This window comes from Salmo trutta, chromosome 16 (assembly GCF_901001165.1).
Source record: "Salmo trutta chromosome 16, fSalTru1.1, whole genome shotgun sequence".
Lineage (NCBI taxonomy): Eukaryota > Metazoa > Chordata > Actinopteri > Salmoniformes > Salmonidae > Salmo > Salmo trutta.
In genome coordinates, this window is record NC_042972.1 from 46,319,727 (window position 1) to 46,337,412 (window position 17,686).

The 17,686-nt window shown below is 42.8% G+C and overlaps 1 protein-coding gene across 2 annotated transcripts; it reads right to left on the reverse strand.

The window, feature by feature from the left end:
- Positions 1–4,597: 4,597 nt before the first annotated feature.
- On the reverse strand, positions 4,598–17,260 carry LOC115150862 (leucine-rich repeat neuronal protein 1-like). Of its 2 annotated transcripts, XM_029694616.1 has the most exons (3): positions 17,083–17,260; positions 16,859–16,957; positions 4,598–7,832 (listed from the first exon to the last, which is right to left on the reverse strand). In XM_029694616.1, exon 3 carries the CDS (start codon positions 7,577–7,579, stop codon positions 5,417–5,419), a length of 2,163 nt encoding a protein of 720 aa, XP_029550476.1. In that variant the 5' UTR covers positions 7,580–7,832; positions 16,859–16,957; positions 17,083–17,260; the 3' UTR covers positions 4,598–5,416. The 2 variants fall into 2 exon arrangements, with proteins under 2 accessions (XP_029550476.1, XP_029550477.1); XM_029694617.1 differs by lacking the exon at positions 16,859–16,957.
- Positions 17,261–17,686: the final 426 nt, after the last annotated feature.

Here is a 17,686-nt window from a genome sequence, read left to right on the forward strand (position 1 = left end):
GACACGAGATGTATGTGGCGAGGATTATAAATGGAAAGCCAGCCACGTCGCAGACACCAACGCCCACTCCTGGATAAGCTAAACACCTTCTTCACCCGCTTCGAGGAAAATAACATCGAGCCACTGACTCAGACCCCCTCCGCTCATGAGGACTGTGTGCTCTTGTTCTTCGTGGCCACCGTGAGCAAGTCATTTAAGCGTATTAACCCCCGCAAGGCTGCTGGCACAGACAAGATCCCAAGCCACATACTCAGAGCATGTGCCGATCAGCTGGCTGGAGTGTTTACGGACATATTTAATCTCTCCATAAACCAGTCTGTTGTCCCCACTTGTTTCAGATGTCCACCATTGTTCCTGTACCCAAGAAAGTGAAGGTAACTGAACTAAATTACCATCGCCCCATAGCGCTCACTTCAGTCATCATGAAGTGCTTTGAGAGGCTAGTTAAGGACTATATCACTTCCACCTTACCCAACAACCTAGACCCACTACAATTCGCATTCCACCCCAACAGATCCTCAGACGACGCAATCGCCATTGCACTGCACACTGCCCTATCCCACCTGGACAAGAGCAATACCTATTTATGAATGTGATTCCTCGACTACAGCTCATCCTTCAACATCATCCTTCAAGATCATACATGCTCAGCCCCGTCCTGTACTCCCCGTTCACCCATGACTGCATGGCCACACATGTCTCCAACATAATCATCAAGTTTGCTGACAACACAACCCTGGTAGGTCTGATTACCAACAATGACAAGACAGCCTACAGGGAGGAGGTGAGAGCCCTGGCAGAGTGGTGCCAGAACAATAACCTCTCCCTCAACATCAACAAAACGAAAGAGCTTATTGTGGACTGCAGGATTCATCAGAGAGGCCGCAGCGGAGAGGGTCAAAAGATTCAAGTTCCTTGGCGTGCACATGACTGATGACCTGAAATGGTCCCTTTACACAGACAGTATGGTGAAGGAACAACAGCGCCTCTTCAAACTCAGGAGGCTGAGGAAATTCGGCTTGGCCCATAAGACCCTAAAAAATTTATACAGATGCACCATTGAGAGCATCTTGTCGGCTATATCACTGCCTGGTACGGCAATTGCACCGTCTGTAACCGCAGGGTTCTCCAGAGGTTGGTGTGGTTAACCCAACACATCATTGTGGGCACACTGGCTGTCCTCTAGGAAATCTACAGCACCCGGTGGCACAGGAAGGCCAAGAAATTCATCAAGGACCTCAGCCACCCGAGCCATGGCCTATTCACTCAGCTACCATCTAGACGGAGGAACAGTACAGGTGCATCAAAGCTGGGACCGGAAGACTGATAAACTGCTTCTATCTCCAGGCCATCAGACTGTTAAACAGCCGGTTACCACACAGTACACTACCCTGCACCTTAGAGACTTTTTCCCCCTATGTACATAGGGTCATTGAAAACTCATCACTTTAATAATGTTTACATACCGTTTTACCCACTTTATACAGTGCATTCAGAAAGTATTCAAACCCCTTGACTTTTTCCACATTTTGTTACGTTACAGACTTATTCTAACAACACTCCATAATGACAAAGCAATAACAGGTTTTTAGAAATGTTTGCAAATTTATTAAAAATATAAACAGAAATACCTTATTTACATAAGTATTCAGACCCTTTGCTGTGAGAATCGAAATTGAGTGCATCTTGTTTCCATTGATCATCCTTGAGATGTTTCTACAACTTGATTGGAGTCCACCTGTGGGAAATTCAATTGATTGGACATGGTTTGGAAAGGCACACACCTGTCTATATAAAGTCCCACAGTTGACAATGCATGTCAGGGCAAAAACAAAGCCACGAGGTCAAAGGAATTGTCTGTAGAGCTCCGAGACAGGATTGTGTCGAGGCACAGATTTACATTTACATTTACGTCATTTAGCAGACGCTCTTATCCAGAGCGACTTACAAATTGGATCTGGGGAAGGGTACCAAAACATTTCTGCAGCATTGAAGGTCCCCAAGAACACAGTGGCCTCCATCATTCTTAACGGAAGAAGTTTGGAATCACCAAGACACTTCCTAGAGCTGGCCACCCGGCCAAACTGAGCAATCGGGGGAGAAGGGCCTTGGTCAGGAAGGTGACCAAGAACCCGATGGTCACTGACAGAGCTCCAGAGTTCCTCTGTGGAGATGGGAGAACCTTCCAGAAGGACAACCATCTCTGCAGCGCTCCGCCAATCAGGCCTTTATGGTAGAGTGGCCAGACGGAAGCCACTCCTCAGTAAAAGGCACATGACAGCCGTTTGGAGTTTGCCAAAAGGCACCTAAAGGACTCTCATACCATGAAAGAAAAAAATTCTCTGGTCTGATGAAACCAAGATTGGACTCTTTGGCCTGTCTGGAGGAAACCTGGCACCGTCCCTACGGTGAAACATGGTGGTGGCAGCATCATGCTGTGGGGATGTTTTCAGTGGCAGGGACTGGGCGACTAGTCAGGATGGAGGGAAAGATGAACGGAGCAAAGTACAGAGAGATTCTTGATAAAAACCTGCTCCAGAGCTCTCAGGACCTCAGACTGGGGCGAAGGTTCACCTTCCATCAGGACAACGACCCTAAGCACACATCCAAGACAATGCAGGAGTAACTTTGGGACAGGTCTCTGAATGTCCTTGAGTGGCCCAGCCAGAGACCAGACTTGAACCCGATCAAACATCGCTGGAGAGACCTGAAAATATCTGTGCAGCAACGCTCCCCATCTAATCTGACAGAGCTTGAGAGGATCTGCAGAGAAGAATATGGGAAACTCCCCTAATACAGATGTGCCAAGCTTTTGTAGCGTCATACCCAAGAAGACTCAAGGCTGTAATCGCTGCCAAAGGTGCTTCAACAAAGTACTGAGTAAAGGGTCTGAATACTTATGTAAATGTCATATTTCCGTTTTTATTTTTAATACGTTTGCAAAAAATTCTAAAAACCTGTTTTTCATTTTTCATTTTGGGGTATAGTGAGTAGATTCATGAGGGAAATAAAAACTATTTCATCAATTTTAGAATAAAATTGTGGAAAATGTCAAGGGGGCTGAATACTTTCAAAATGCACTGTATATATATTGAATATGTATATATTTACAAAACATATATAAATATTCTGATATTGTTTCATCTTATTCTGTTTTTCTTGCTGGTCCAATTATTAATCTTCAAAATTTTGTTTCCAAGTGGCTAATTTTGCTGTCTTGTTTCTACACATCTGACACGATATCCTACACTTTCTTTTCGAGCTAACCTACTTTTTTAACAATAGATTGTAACAGTTTGTATGTTTTGGTGTACATTGAGAGCACTTTAGCTATGTTTTCCTGGATATCCTTTAGCTGTTCATTACTCTAGTTCGCATCTTCAAGTTGCTCCTTGTCTTTTCCTCTGGGGGAATCCATGGCTTGTTGTATTCAGGTAGTCACGCCGTTTTACCAACTGATTGGTTCGCTGTTGGACATAACTGACCGCTCACTCTCTCCCAGTTGCTTGGGGATTTGTTGATTTATCGATTTTAGAGGCTTAATTTAAACTTTGTTGTCTGGTACTAAACAGAGCTACTCACACTCTGTGCGTCCTATCGGTGCGTGCATGCCGTTTCTTTTTGACCATTTTAATTAAAAATCGTTAGCTGACATGGCTAATTGAGTGACTGTTAGTGATTGACATAACAAGAGAAAAACTGCTTATGCACAACCACATTTTGAAATTGCACCTGGTGTATTCTACTCTTCTTACTCTCAATAGTAAGTTGAGACCCCGATTGAGTGGCCGGGGCCCTAAGAGACCGCTTATGTCGCTTATGCCTGGAACAGGCTCTGCTCATACAGTATGAGGGTGCAGAGAATTGGGAGCTGCTAGAATCTTTCTGATTAAATCCGGGTTGCTGACTGTAAGATAATGCAGCATTCTGTGCTGCTTAATAGTGCCCATTATCCATAATCACATCCTCCTTTGATCTAAGCTCAGCCACTTCATTCCTCCCCTCAATGCTGCCCACACCCATCTCATCTCATCCTGGAGAGTGGGCAAGGCAAGGGAGGACACTGTTGCCCTATATGTCATTAAAAGGCAGTGTGAACACTGAAGATCTGTCCTCTGTGCCCGGTGGTCTTCATCACTTTGGGAGGCTTGTCTTGCCATTTACTCCCATATGTCCTCTTCCTGGTTTCCAAAATCTTTCATCTGTGGTTTTGGAGGGCTGTTTGCTCCTCGAAGGCTTTTTGCAGCAATAATTGGAGACTAAAGGGGCAGATTTTAATTACGATCTGATAATTGCTTTTGCAGCATCTCAGCCTCTGTAGTTAGTATCTCTCCACTCCATCTCTCTTTATCGCAATCTACACTGTGCCTACACCTACACTCAAACTGATATAATGCATAATTTACCATAATGTCATAATGTAAAACACATCTTACCATCTCCCCGCACTACATGTTCTCATTTTAGTTATATGGAATTATGGTAAACACCTTTGTTGTCAAAGTAAATGCTTAAGGTTTGAAATGAATATATTTTTCCAGAGCCTGTTTTTACTACATATGATGTAACATACAAATAATGACACAAGGTCTGGAAATGGTATAAAAAAATATGAGGAAAAAAGTATTTTATTTTTGCTTGCTCCTCAATATACAACATACAGTATTTGCGTGTGTAAATCACAACAAAATCAGTGATTGTTGAATGATTCTAGCAAAATAAAAAATAATATTCTGAGAATTGAAAAAGCTTTAAGTCTACTTACCTAGTTATTAAACATTCATATTTCTATTGCTGGTTTATGGTATTTTCTCTGCAAACTTAAGTTCTTAATAAAAAATTACTGTTTGTTAATGTCAAAAAAGTCATTGAAATTATAGTTGATACAACATTACAGAACAATTGCTAACATTATTCAATAGACAGTATATCAAGTCTAAACTTACTTTGTCAGCTTATATTGTAGTCCATAGACAAATTGGTTTATATATTGCATTGTACAACAGTTAACACTTAAACTGTTTTATGAGAAAAAAAACATTGTATTCGCTAAGAATACTTCCAGAGAAAGAAATCAAAATGGATCCAATTCCAGCTCCAGCAAGTTGATCCAGACTGAATCCATGACAATACCCATGCTATGATATCAAAACAAGTACTCAAAATAAAGCACAATGACTACCAAGTCCTGGGAGCTAAACAAAGCTGCCATATTGACTGTCAAAAAGGGGGCAAGAAGAGAAAGGCAATACACTATACTAAAAAGTCTGAAATATCTGTCTGTTCTTCGCCTCAAATGAGCAAAGCAGAAAACTGCAAAAAAATATTTCATATTACTGTCACACAAAGAAGCAAAATAAGGGACTTTGTGCTCCTAAAATGTGTTATTTCTGGTTTACCCCACGTGTAGTAGCTTTCACCACATGTAGTAGCTCCGTGTTGTGTCCACCTGGCCTGGTTTGGTCTCTGATGAGGAGGAAACCTCTTTCTCCTTCTCACTGTCCGCCTCCCACAGGTTGATGAGGGGAGGGTAGAGCTCATTGAGGGGGATGGAGGATGTTTTCTGCATGTACTTTTTCAGGGAGTGATTGTAGTTTTTCCTCTTCCACTTCTTGGAAATGTACACAGCCATAGAGGCCAGGCTGATGATGCCGAACATGGTACCCATGACCGCTGCGAGAGCGGTGTTAGTGCCTTGGTCAGATATCTCCACAGTGAAGGCAGCGTGCTTCGTTGTGACATTGACACAGGACTTCTGTGTCTGCTGGTGGATGTTGGAGACGGTGAGACATACCTCATACTCGGTGGCGGGCTGTAGGTGTGTGAGGTTATACTCATGGACATCCACTGGGACCCTGGCTGTGTAGGTGATGTGGGGGTTGTCTATCTTCATGGTGGCAGATGACCACTTGAGGTTGGAGGTCATGACGTTGGAGTTGACCTTCCAGGAAACCAGGATGGAGTGGGACTCAGTCTTCTTCACGTACACTTTCATCAACTGGGTGCTGTCTAAGAGAGTACCATTCACCCTAATAGCAGTCACCCGAGTGTCCGCCCCCTCAGCATTCTGGGCCACACAGGTATACCTGCCAGAGTCCTCGACCTGGATTTGAGAGATACGCAGTGTTCCCTCGCTACTGAGGCTGTATTTATCAGACAGGGTTTCCACCATCACCTTGTTCCCTACAGGTGTGACCCAGTAGATATCTGGCTCAGGCTGGGACATGGCACGGCAGTCCAGGTCCACAGTCATGCCTATGTCCAGGTTCAGGTGGTTGGGAAAGCTGTCGTGGGAGATCATGGGCAGGCACTGCTCTGCTGAGTCCTGCTGGAGCAACTCCCTCACATGCTGACCTCTGACCTCAACTGGAAGGGCACAGAACATGGAGAGGGGTTCCATGAAGCGGATGCTGGTCTTGTTGGAGCTCATCCACTGGATGACGCAGTCACATCGCAGGGGGTTGCTGTGGATGCTGATCTCACGCAGGTTGGGCAGGGAGTCCACAGTGGACTGGTAGAGGGCGTTAAGGGCATTGTTGTTCAACATGAGGCTCTCCAGGGCAGGGACGTCACGGAAAGCCTGGCGGTTCACGTAGGAAAATTTGGGGTTATTCGTAGCCTCCAGCTTGGTAAGCTCAGGGAGGTTATCGACGGCAAAGCGGTCAATGGAGACCAGCTCCCCCATGTTGTTTATGCCCAGCTCTTTCAGCCTCAGCATGTTCTTAAAGTCCCCCTCTTGGATTTTGTGCACAGGGTTTTTGTTCAAGTCCAAGAACTTGAGGTTAGGTAGTTTCTGAAGGGCGTTCTGAGGAACTCTAATTAGCTTATTGTCGTAGAAGGAGAGACTCTCTAGGTTGTCTAGTCCCACAAAGGCATTTCCAGGGATGTCTGTTAAATCCATTCCAGCCAGAACCAAGCTCCTCAGGTTTACAAGCGGCTTGAAGTTAAAGTCCAGGATGCCCAAAACAGGATTCTCCCCGATCATGAGGATCTCAAGGTTGGGCGTTGACTCAAACCAACGACTGTCAATGGCCTTGAGCCTGTTAGAGTTGAGATGGAGCCTAAGCAGATTGTGCAGACCAGAGAGGGCGTTTGGGGAGATTATGTTGATCTGGTTATGGTTGATGTAGAGCTCTTGCAGGTTGCTGAGGTCCTGTAGGCAGTAGTCAGGCATTTCAGTAATCTGGTTCTCTTCAAGGTGCAGTGTGGTGAGCTGGGACATGTTGGTGATGCCCACATCGTGGATGCTGCTGAAGTTGTTCTGAGACAGGTCCAGCTCGGTCAGGTTGAAGAGCTGCTCCAGCTCTTCACTGGTTCTGGCGATGTAATTGCTCTGCAGGAGGAGCACCTGAGTGTCGCTGGACAGGTTGCCTGGGATGCGTGTGAGACGGAGGTCGTTACAGTCCACCGTCGTGGCTTCTCTGTAGGTAGATTGGGGGGTGAACCAGGGTCGGATCTCACACACACACAGCTGGGGACACTCATTATCTCTCTGGATGGAGGATAGTCCAACGGACGCCAGAATCAGGCCAGCCAACAACTGTCCTAATAGACAGTAGATGAACCTCCCTCTAGCCATGCTGTCTGTCTGTGTTCACCGGTCCAAACCCACAGAGGGTTGGACACCAGAAAAGGTTGATGACCTTGGAAAGAGCTGTGTTATTGTCATTAACCAGAGGTTTTGCTGACTTGTAGTTGTATCCCTGTAAAATGGTCCAGGTGGGAAAAGATGTGCAGGGGGTTGGTTCCAGTGAAACAGTTCCAGAGTTATAGTGAGCCTCCCACTGTTCAGAGTGTTTCTTTCATCAAAACCTAAGGACTGCACGGTGAGTCTGTAAAACAAAGACAAAAAAGACTATGGGTTACTGTGCAGTCTAGTTTAATGCATGGACAACCAGGAACACATTCAGTTGAAGTCGGAAAATGACATACACCTTAGCCAAATACATTTAAACTCAGTTTTTTACAATTCCTGACATTTAATCCCAGTAAACATTCCCTGTCTTAGGTCAGTTAGGATCACCACTTTATTTTAAGAATGTGAAATGTCAGAATAATAGTGGAGATAATGATTTATTTCAGCTTTTATTTCTTTCATCACATTCCCAGTGTGTCAGAAGTTTACATACACTCAATTAGTATTTGGTAGCATTGCCTTTAAATTGTTTAACTTGGGTCAAACATTTTGGGTAGCCTTCCACAAGCTTCCCACAATAAGTTGGGTGAATTGTGGCTCATTCGTCCTGATAGAGCTGGTGTAACTGAGTCAGGTTTGTAGGCCTCCTTGCTCGCACACACTTTTTCAGTTCTGCCCACAAATCTTCTATGGGATAGAGGTCAGAGCTTTGTGATGACCACTCCAATACCTTGACTTTGTTTTCCTTAAGCAATTTTGCCACAACTTTGGAAGTATGCTTGGTCATTGGAAGACCCATTTGTGACCAAGCTTTAACTTCCTGACTGATGTCTTGAGATGTTGCTTCAATATATCCACATCATTTTCCTCCCTCATGATGCCATCTATTTTGTAAAGTGCACCAGTCCCTCTTGCAGCAAAGCACCCCACAACATGATGCTGCCACCCCAATGCTTCACGGTTGGGATGGTGTTCTTCGACTTGCAAGCCTCCCCCTTTTTCCTCCAAACATAACGATGGTCATTATGGCCAAACAGTTCCATTTTTGTTTCATCAGACCAGAGGACATTTCTCCAAAAAGTACGATCTTTTGTCCCCATGTGCAGTTGCAAACCGTAGTCTGGCTTTTTGATGGCGGTTTTGGAGCAGTGGCTTCTTCCTTGCTGAGCGGCCTTTCAGGTTATGCTGATATAGGACTCGTTTTACTGTGGATATAGATACTTTTGTACCTGTTTCCTTCAGCATTTTCTCAAGGTCCTTTGCTGTTGTTCTGGGATTGATTTGCACTTTTCGCACCCAAGTACATTCATCTCTAGGAGACAGAATGCGTCTCCTTCCTGAGCGGTATGACAACTGCGTGGTCCCATGGTGTTTATACTTGCGTACTATTGTTTGTACAGATAAACATGGTACCTTCAGGCGTTTGGAAACTGCTCCCAAGGATAAACCAGACTTGTGGAGGTCTACAATTTTTTTTTCTGAGGTCTTGGCTGATTTTTTTTGGTTTTCCCATGATGTCAAGCATAGAGGCACTGAGTTTGAAGGTGGCCTTGAAATACATCCACAGGTACACCTCCAATTGACTCAAATGATGTCAATTAGCCTATCAGAAGCTTCTAAAGCCATGACATAATTTTCTGGAATTTTCCAAGCTGTTTAAAGGCACAGTCAACCTAGTGTATGTAAACTTCTGACCTACTGGAATTGTGATACAGTGAATTATAAGTGAAATAATCTGTCTGTAAACAATTGTTGGAAATATTCCTTGTGTCATGCACAAAGTAGATGTCCTTACCGACTTGCCAAAACTATAGTTTGCTAACAAGAAATGTGTGGAGTGGTTGAAAAACAAGTTTTAATGACTCCAACCTAAGTGTATGTAAACTTCCGACTTCAACTGTATAGCATAAACAATTTGATTTATGAGACAGGGAGTTGGTGAAAAGTAGTGTCTGGGGTAAATGTAGGGTATACTGTATCATACGTCTAGTCATATTATGTTAATCAAAAGTTACATGTCAGCCATGTTAAATAAAACATGAATGTAACACAGCTCATGATGATGTTGAGAGCAAACCTTCTGTTTGGCTGACATTTACATCTTCATCTCCCTGAGAGATTATTAATGTGAATTATGCAGCATCATCAGTTGAAGAAAAATGCTAAATCAGATCATTATAATGCAGGCACAAAAAAAAACTTGGATATACTTGGACACAGATCAAATTCACTTGAGTGCTTTCATCTATCCAACAGGCCCATCAGCAATAGATCATTAGCTTCTCTGCACATCATTAAATACTCTGAGATATGTCAGTATTCTCCATGCCTCTGAAGAAAATAAATGATGGCAGAAGTATGTTCCTAGATTATTAATGAAAGAGCCACTGTGTCCTGGTTTTGGTACAGAAATATGGTGGATTTCTTTTAACATTTGTTGTGTATTTCTGAGAGAAGCCTTCAGTGAGCATTGCAAGTACAGTATTTTGTAAAAAGCATACATCACACTTCTCCTCAGCCTCAACAGTCAGTTATTCATCCATAACTACTTTTGTCCAAGGACTTCAGGAAAAGGACTTGTAAATCCAGAATCTGGCCCAATGGTCTTGTCTTGTGAGGAGCATAACAGGAGCACTGGCATCTGCCATACCATACAGTGCTGACTAACAAATAGGCCACAATACTATTAAACCTCAAGTTAATATGTGATATCAATTAACATTGACTCTAATTGTGGTAATGTTCTTGAACATAATGATTTCACTGACAATTGACTTGGTTCCTAGGCTTTTGCTCCCATCACTAAAGTGTGTTAGTGATTTTGCAGAGGAGAGGCAGGCACATATGCACACTTGAGCAACTACAAGGTTCTGTAATTGAGTTCTGAATGTGGCAAGTGGAAATCAATAAGGACTGATTCCTCCCTGTAACTACCGGAACATTCAGACCATTTGAAATAGTGCTTAACTCTTTGAGTACCAACCTGTCCTGTATGTGTAGTAAAAGTATAGAATGTAGATGGGCTAGCTGGCTCTACCATGGTGGAATCCTGTAGGGCATTATAATCTGAGCAACAAGAAATCCTGTAACCTAATTAGGTGAATTTACTAAAGGAGGTATCAATCTCAGTGAGTGAGTATTGCATTGCCATAGGCCTTCTTAACCTAACAGTGTCTGTGGTCAACACTCGCTAATAGGCTTTGGAACTAAAGAGCTGACTAATTCATCTGAGTGAAAAACTGCTTGGCAACAGTGCAAGGGTGACATGAAACAGGTTTAAGCTCTTCCTGCACAGGGTGAAAGAAGGGTAATACAGACATGTTCCTTAAGCTAAAGCAGAATAAGTGAGTGGAGGTGGAGATCAATCCAAGGAAATGTAACAGTTGAAACCCTCATGAGAGATTTTTTATTTATTTCATTTAACTACGCAAGTCAGTTAAGAACAAATTATTATTTACAGTGGGTTAACTGCCTTGTTCAGGGGCAGAATGACAGATTTTTACATTGTCAGCTCGGGGATTCGATCTAGCAACCTTTCAGTTACTAACCAAAATACTCTAACCACTAGGCTACCTGCCGCCCCGAGATACAGCTCACTGTGCAACTACTTTAATTAAAAACAACTGTAGCCTATCTCATGTTTATTCACTCACTGACTATTTACAGAAAAACAACATATTCAAACCATTCTATTGAAATGTAAGAAAACGGCTTATTATTGGACCCTTATGTCATTGCACTAATGCTTTAAATGCACTACAGAATTATAGTAGTGTATGTATTCTGAACACACCATTTGAGACAAAGGTTGAGCCTGAACAGAGAGTCCTCAGTCAGCCATTACTGATAGGCTTAAATAGGCTTAGAAGTAGCCCACAATGCCTCAAAAACACATAAAAGTGACAAAGTTATGCAAGTTCTTAAATCCTGAAGTTTAAGGCAATAAATATGGAGCCTAAAAGGTTTCACAAGCTAAAGGATTCCCATTGATACCATTGGTTTAAATCTGATATTTCAATTTACTCCTACTGTAGTTATGCATTCTCTTATAATGCCTCCATTTATCACAATGGGGTTAATCTGAGATTCTGTTCATGACGCCGAACGACCTTAGAGATGGTACCATTTCAGTGTGAGAGGTGACATTTAAGTGGCCATCATTTCATGTAAGACTTTGTATTCCAAACAAGGGCTTCAGTTCAAATATTATCTAAAAGGTCTAAGCCAAAGATTAAAAACATACACGTTTTTGTTTCTTTTACTCTCATAGCTTCCCTGACAACAGTCGAAGCCAGTGAAAACAAAAAAAATATTGTTGTGTCAAGTTTGAACTGTCAGAGACAGCGATAACGGTGTCATTAAACATTTACAAGTATCAAAATGGTTATATTGGAAACAGTTTAGTTTTATAAGGCAGGTGGGGCGGGCGGGGGGTGAACGTTTAAGTGGGGTGAACGTTTAAGTGGGGTGGGTGTATCATTACTGCCTGGAACCATGACAATACAGCTGAAGAGAGCTTGTGAACTTGGCCAATGCTGTGTTAATAAACAGCTGTAAAGCCGCGTTGACACTACCCTGAAGCAGCCTTGACCGTGTTCTCCTGACCCAGAGGGCTCGGAGCCAGAGGAAACTCAGCCTTGAAACCTGGCCTCCACAGCCACACAGCAGGGGGGAAGAAAACAACACTACATGGAAGGAAAGAAAAAGCTATTCAGTTTGAATCACGACAGCCTTTGTATCCTCAATGGGGGTACTTAACCTAAATACAGTAGTCACAGTTAATACTATGTGATCCTATGGGTTAGTGATTTGAAGATCACAATTTTCTGTGATATTGTAGTACATCCTGTATGAATTCATATTGGCACAAAGCTACTTTAGCACATGATATGTAAGTGCATAACTCCTTGGTATACATGATTTTTGGGCATCAGTGGTTACTGGTACGCACAGTAGTTGTAGCTTGTCTGCTATGAGCCAAAATGGCATATGACAACCATGAAAAGGATTATTTATGAGTGATACACTTGCCATTGTCTATCCAGAAAACTCTCTGTCCTTTGTCAAGAACTCATACTACTCCTACCTCGGTGCACCTGCTATGAAACATCTGCTAAACTATGTACACGACCAATACACTTTGATTTGATTTGAATGCCAAATTGCAAAACAGTGTCAACCAAAAATATGTTTTCAACACCAAGTCATTGCCGTCAATGTCACAGTATGCTATTCTGTTTCATGTGAACGTTTCCATGTTGGCTTTCATCTGATGTACTCCATTTTAAATATAAAGAGACTGCGACAAAATAATGACGTTCATGGGCTGACTGTGTGTCCTTGAATGCATGGTAATAAAATAAGGGTGTTCTTGAATGAATGGTAAACTAAACAAAAGTATGTATGGGAAAATTCTACATTTACAGTATATATACAATACTTCAAACAAACTCCAAGAGGACAACCGCACAATAAATATCTGGTACACAGACACTCAGACTACACATAATAGACACACAACACAGAGCTTTAAAAAAATCAAATGTTAGCTGTACTCTTGTTATATAGTTATACATTACAATACAAATCTGTGTAATCAAATAGAAGAGACTGTGCTGGAAAATCTAATGGTTCACTTCACTACTGTACCTCTAGTTGTCAGATAACACTGAATCATGCGAAGAATACATGAATACAAATTGACAATTGAGAAATATTTGAGTTACAGGATTCTTTTTGAATGCTGATGGTTAAGGATTTGCTTGTTCCCAGGTCTTTGATATGTAATGAGGAGTGAAATCCATTTTTCCATGAGAAGGGTGTTTACTTTTCAATCCTGTGTACACAGTGCATATTACTCACAGAGATGTGAGCAATAGAAGACATGAAATCCCATCCCATAATTCTGATATCTAAATAAACAAGATAAGGCTTCCCTTAGGGACAATCAAATTTAAGTCAATTCTCCGCCATCACCAATCCCTCTAGAACTCCCTCTAAACCAAGTGAAAAAACTAATTCCACAGAGGGCCGAGTGTCTGCGGGTTTTCCCTGCCTTCCTTGTACTTGATTGATGAATTAAGGTCAATAATTAGTAAGGAACTCCCCACACCTGATTATCTAGGGCTTAATTGAAAGGAAAAAATAAAAACCTGCAGACACAAGGCCCTCCATGGAATGAGTTTGACACCCCTGCTTTAAACGGACACTCACGCTCAAATAAATGTTTTTAAATATTCAAACGTAACCTTTACTGAACAAATTCTTATTTACAATGATGCCTACCCGGGCCAATTGTGCACTGCCCTATGGGACTCCCAATCACGGACAGATGTGATACTGCCTGGATTCAAACCAGGGACTGTAGTGACACCGCTTACACTGAGATGCAGTGCCTTAGACAGCTGCGCCAGTCGGGAGTCCTATGCTAACTCTATAATTGAGTGACAATGAGCAAATACAAAATGAGAAAGTAGATTTTCAACACACTCGTTCATTTGAGGAGTGTAAACATGAAGTCGAAGATAACAAAAACTGTTGATAAGCCCTGAGGCACTCGAGGGGCAGGCTTGAAGGGTGCTCAGAATCCATTATTCTGATTCCTAAAAGCCCATGAACATTTACACCTCCGTAAGAGTCTGGTGGGCTGGGATTGGGAAAGGAAATTGGTAGCTAGCACAGAGAATATTTTTAAGAACAGTAAGTATTAAAATAACTATATTCCCATGAAAGGGTGGGAGGGGTGAAATAAGTTACATACAGGAGGGTTAGGGAGGGTTTGGGAGGGAAGTATGTTGTACAGTATGATACGAGGAGCAGAATCAACTGGCCGGCTCAAATGATGTCCTGCATTAAGTGGTTCAGCCTCTTCATGTCATGTCAACAGGAGAAGATGCATGTTGATTGTAGGCTAGATTAGAATATGAAAAATATTCATATTGTACATCTCTGTAGTCATAAGATATCTGTGAGAGAGGTGTGTTGAGTCTCTCCGGTATTAAGAACACTGTAAATTGAAGCGTTACCTGAAATGTATGCTTGTATTTGTAGCCTGTGCCCTTCGCACTGAGAAAATAGAACAGTAATGTCCCACCACTAAGCCTGGGGTGTTTGGGCCACTAAGCCCACTGTAAAAGTTCCATTCAGCACAGAATGATTTCTTCAGCTGATTATGAGGACAGAATTAGTTGAACAGCTGCTGAGCCTGTACCATGCCTTATCTCTGAGATCCACACAAAGACTAATGGGTTGCCCCTTTTTACAAGAATAATGGGAGAAGCTTGAGCGCAACACCCTCCACTGAACCCTCCCCTTCCCTACCCAGCCCCCCTATCCCCAGCCCCCGCCCCAGCCCCAAGGGAACTCACTTCTCCATGGTGGAGGGCATTGTGGCTTTCTCACTGACTCCTAACAACCCTGCCTGGTGGACAGACACAGGCCTATTAGCAGGCCTTTGTCACAGAGTGTTCTCACAGTGTGTGTGTGTGTGTGTGTGTGTGTGTGTGTGTGTGTGTGTGTGTGTGTGTGTGTGTGTGTGTGTGTGTGTGTGTGTGTGTGTGTGTGTGTGTGTGTGTGTGTGTGTGTGTGTGTGTGTGTGTGTGTGTGTGGAGGGGGAGGGGGAAGGGCTATTACCCCCAGGGTAGACAGAAGAAATGGCCAGACTCCTCATCAGGCACCTTGCCACTCTTCTGCCCCTCCTCTAATACTTTGTTCTTTGAGTTTTGAGAAATGGATTTGCCCGCTGTTCACTGTCAGTTTGGTCACTGCCAATCTGGTCTTGGAGTGTAACCTGACATATCACATAGGGCTCACAACAAGGTCAAGTGTTGTGTCTTTAGCATTACTCATTTCTTTATTTGAACTGCTGTAAGAAAAAGGTCATCCTCAACACTTTATTTTTTTTCAGTCTAGACACTGACAGCCTATGTCACACTGCCAACACTGACTGAGGCTCAGCAGGCAAAGTGGTGACATGACAATTCTAGCATAGGCAACTTGAAACCACAGCAATGAGTGACATCCTATAAAACAATGAAAGTCTGTATCTAAGTGATGAGAAATGGCAACTTTAACAGACTGACCGATAACTATAAGTCCTTGCACCCATATCTCTGTCTATGAATTTGAGAGTGGTTACATTTCTCCAACCCCATCCCTCAGCTTTTTACCGAAATGGGGGGGGAATCATCTTTGTTATTGTTTCTACTGTTGATTACTGCTTTAAAACAGTGCCAGAGATACTGCTCCACTACCATACCCTAGCCCTAGTGTTGACAAAAACTGTTGGTCATACAAAGGGGGAATAAGAAGCTTGTGAGACAATAGTCTAAGTTAATAACCTCAGCTATTACATAGGAGCAACAGCTGCAAAACAGCAGACGCGTATATACAATGACAATAGGCTACCCCACTCCCTGCCCCCCTTTAACAACCTGTTCTCTCTTAGATATTCTTGAAACATTGGACTTTTTTTTCTTACAGACCGGTTGCCTGTTCGAATTCTGCCGAAATAGACTAATGAAATAATCGAGACATCTGCCCACATGCTTTCGCATCTATATGCAGATCACATTTTCCCAACGTTGCGTGCACCACGCGTGCCTGCCTACATTTATGCGCAGCGGTGAGCCACACGAGGATCAAAGTTTGTTTCCGAGCACGTTATCTGACGCATTGAGATGTTGAAATTTGTATAATTCTGATTGTGAATGGCCGGAATATAATTACAAGAATAATAGATGCAGATATAAAACAACAGGCAGAGTAGTCTTAATCCTGATCAATTATCTAGATAGCCGGATATTACATTATTATAAAAATCGGTTGGCTATTAGTTATTATTTCGAATAAAAGGCTATTGCCTTGGGTCCCTCCACCCCATGCACAGCAAGTCATGCCCTGGCAGTGATGCAGTAACTGTAGGTTGTTGGCAAACAAATACAATTTTGTTAGGGAAATGTCACCTTCACAGAAAAATTGATACTATGACCGCTGTTTTTTCTGGCCACGTTTAACCTTATTGTGAAGGTAAGTGTCAGACAATCGGTGTACAGCCACGGAGTTCCAGTTTTCATAACATCCACGTCCACCTGTTCTCCTACTACTGCAAAATACCTCGAAAGAGCATGCCAGGCTACAAAATAAACAGCTTCCGTTTAATATATTCTGACTTTGTTCAAACATTAGCCTAATTAAAGCAATAATTGTAAGTATTGGCCTCACCTCGTGGATATGCAATCCCCTCTCTTCTCAGTTGCATCCAGTTTCTTTGGACATCAGTAAGGTTTATGCAAATAGCCTTCACCTCTATGCGTCAATAGCCTACATCCCCAACAAATGCATACAATAAATACATAGATAGCCTGAACGGATTCCTTAAATATGATCATGTACAATTATTCTTCCTCTATTCCATGTGATTCAAGCAGCAACTCAGGTAAGCTAACCTTCGAGCAGAGCATAGTGCAGATTGTAGAGACATCCAAACGCCAACTGAAGCCACATTGACTAGTTGCCTGCCGATATTCTACTCTTCGCCCGTAGCCCACTGCTCCTTCAAGGAAAATATGAAAACAGCACCTGGCGCTGTCCAGACGAGTCAGCTGATTCCTGACTACGCGATTGGCTGCTGGCTGGTGCCTGTCATTCTCACCCAAGCATAGCACCATCTGTTCGATGATTGTTGTGATGGGGACAAAGGCATGCGCTAGGGCTGCGCAGTTGGAGAACGAGGGGAGTGGATAGAGAAACGCAAAGGGGGGCACTTTTTCTTGATTTTCCTTGTGAGAAAGTCTTCTGCCTGCGGCCCCCTCTTTCATCCAGACTGCAATGCTACGTCTGTTGCCCCAGCTTGACAAGGAGACAATGTGCCTCTTTGTTTTGCTGTTGTTGAGTTGCTCTGATTAAAGTTGTTTAATATGCAACCCGTTCTATTTGTTGCTCCACTTGAGCTTTGTAACATTGTATACTTTGAACAAATGTCAGCAGTAACTGGAGGGGTCTTTTTGTTAGAATAGAGATATACTGCAGACCTTCAGCAAAGTTGAATTG

Coding starts and splice junctions, on each gene's coding strand:
- LOC115150862 (XM_029694617.1), bottom strand. CDS start 7,579: ATGGCTAGAGGGAGGTTCATCTACTGTCTATTAGGACAGTTGTTGGCT.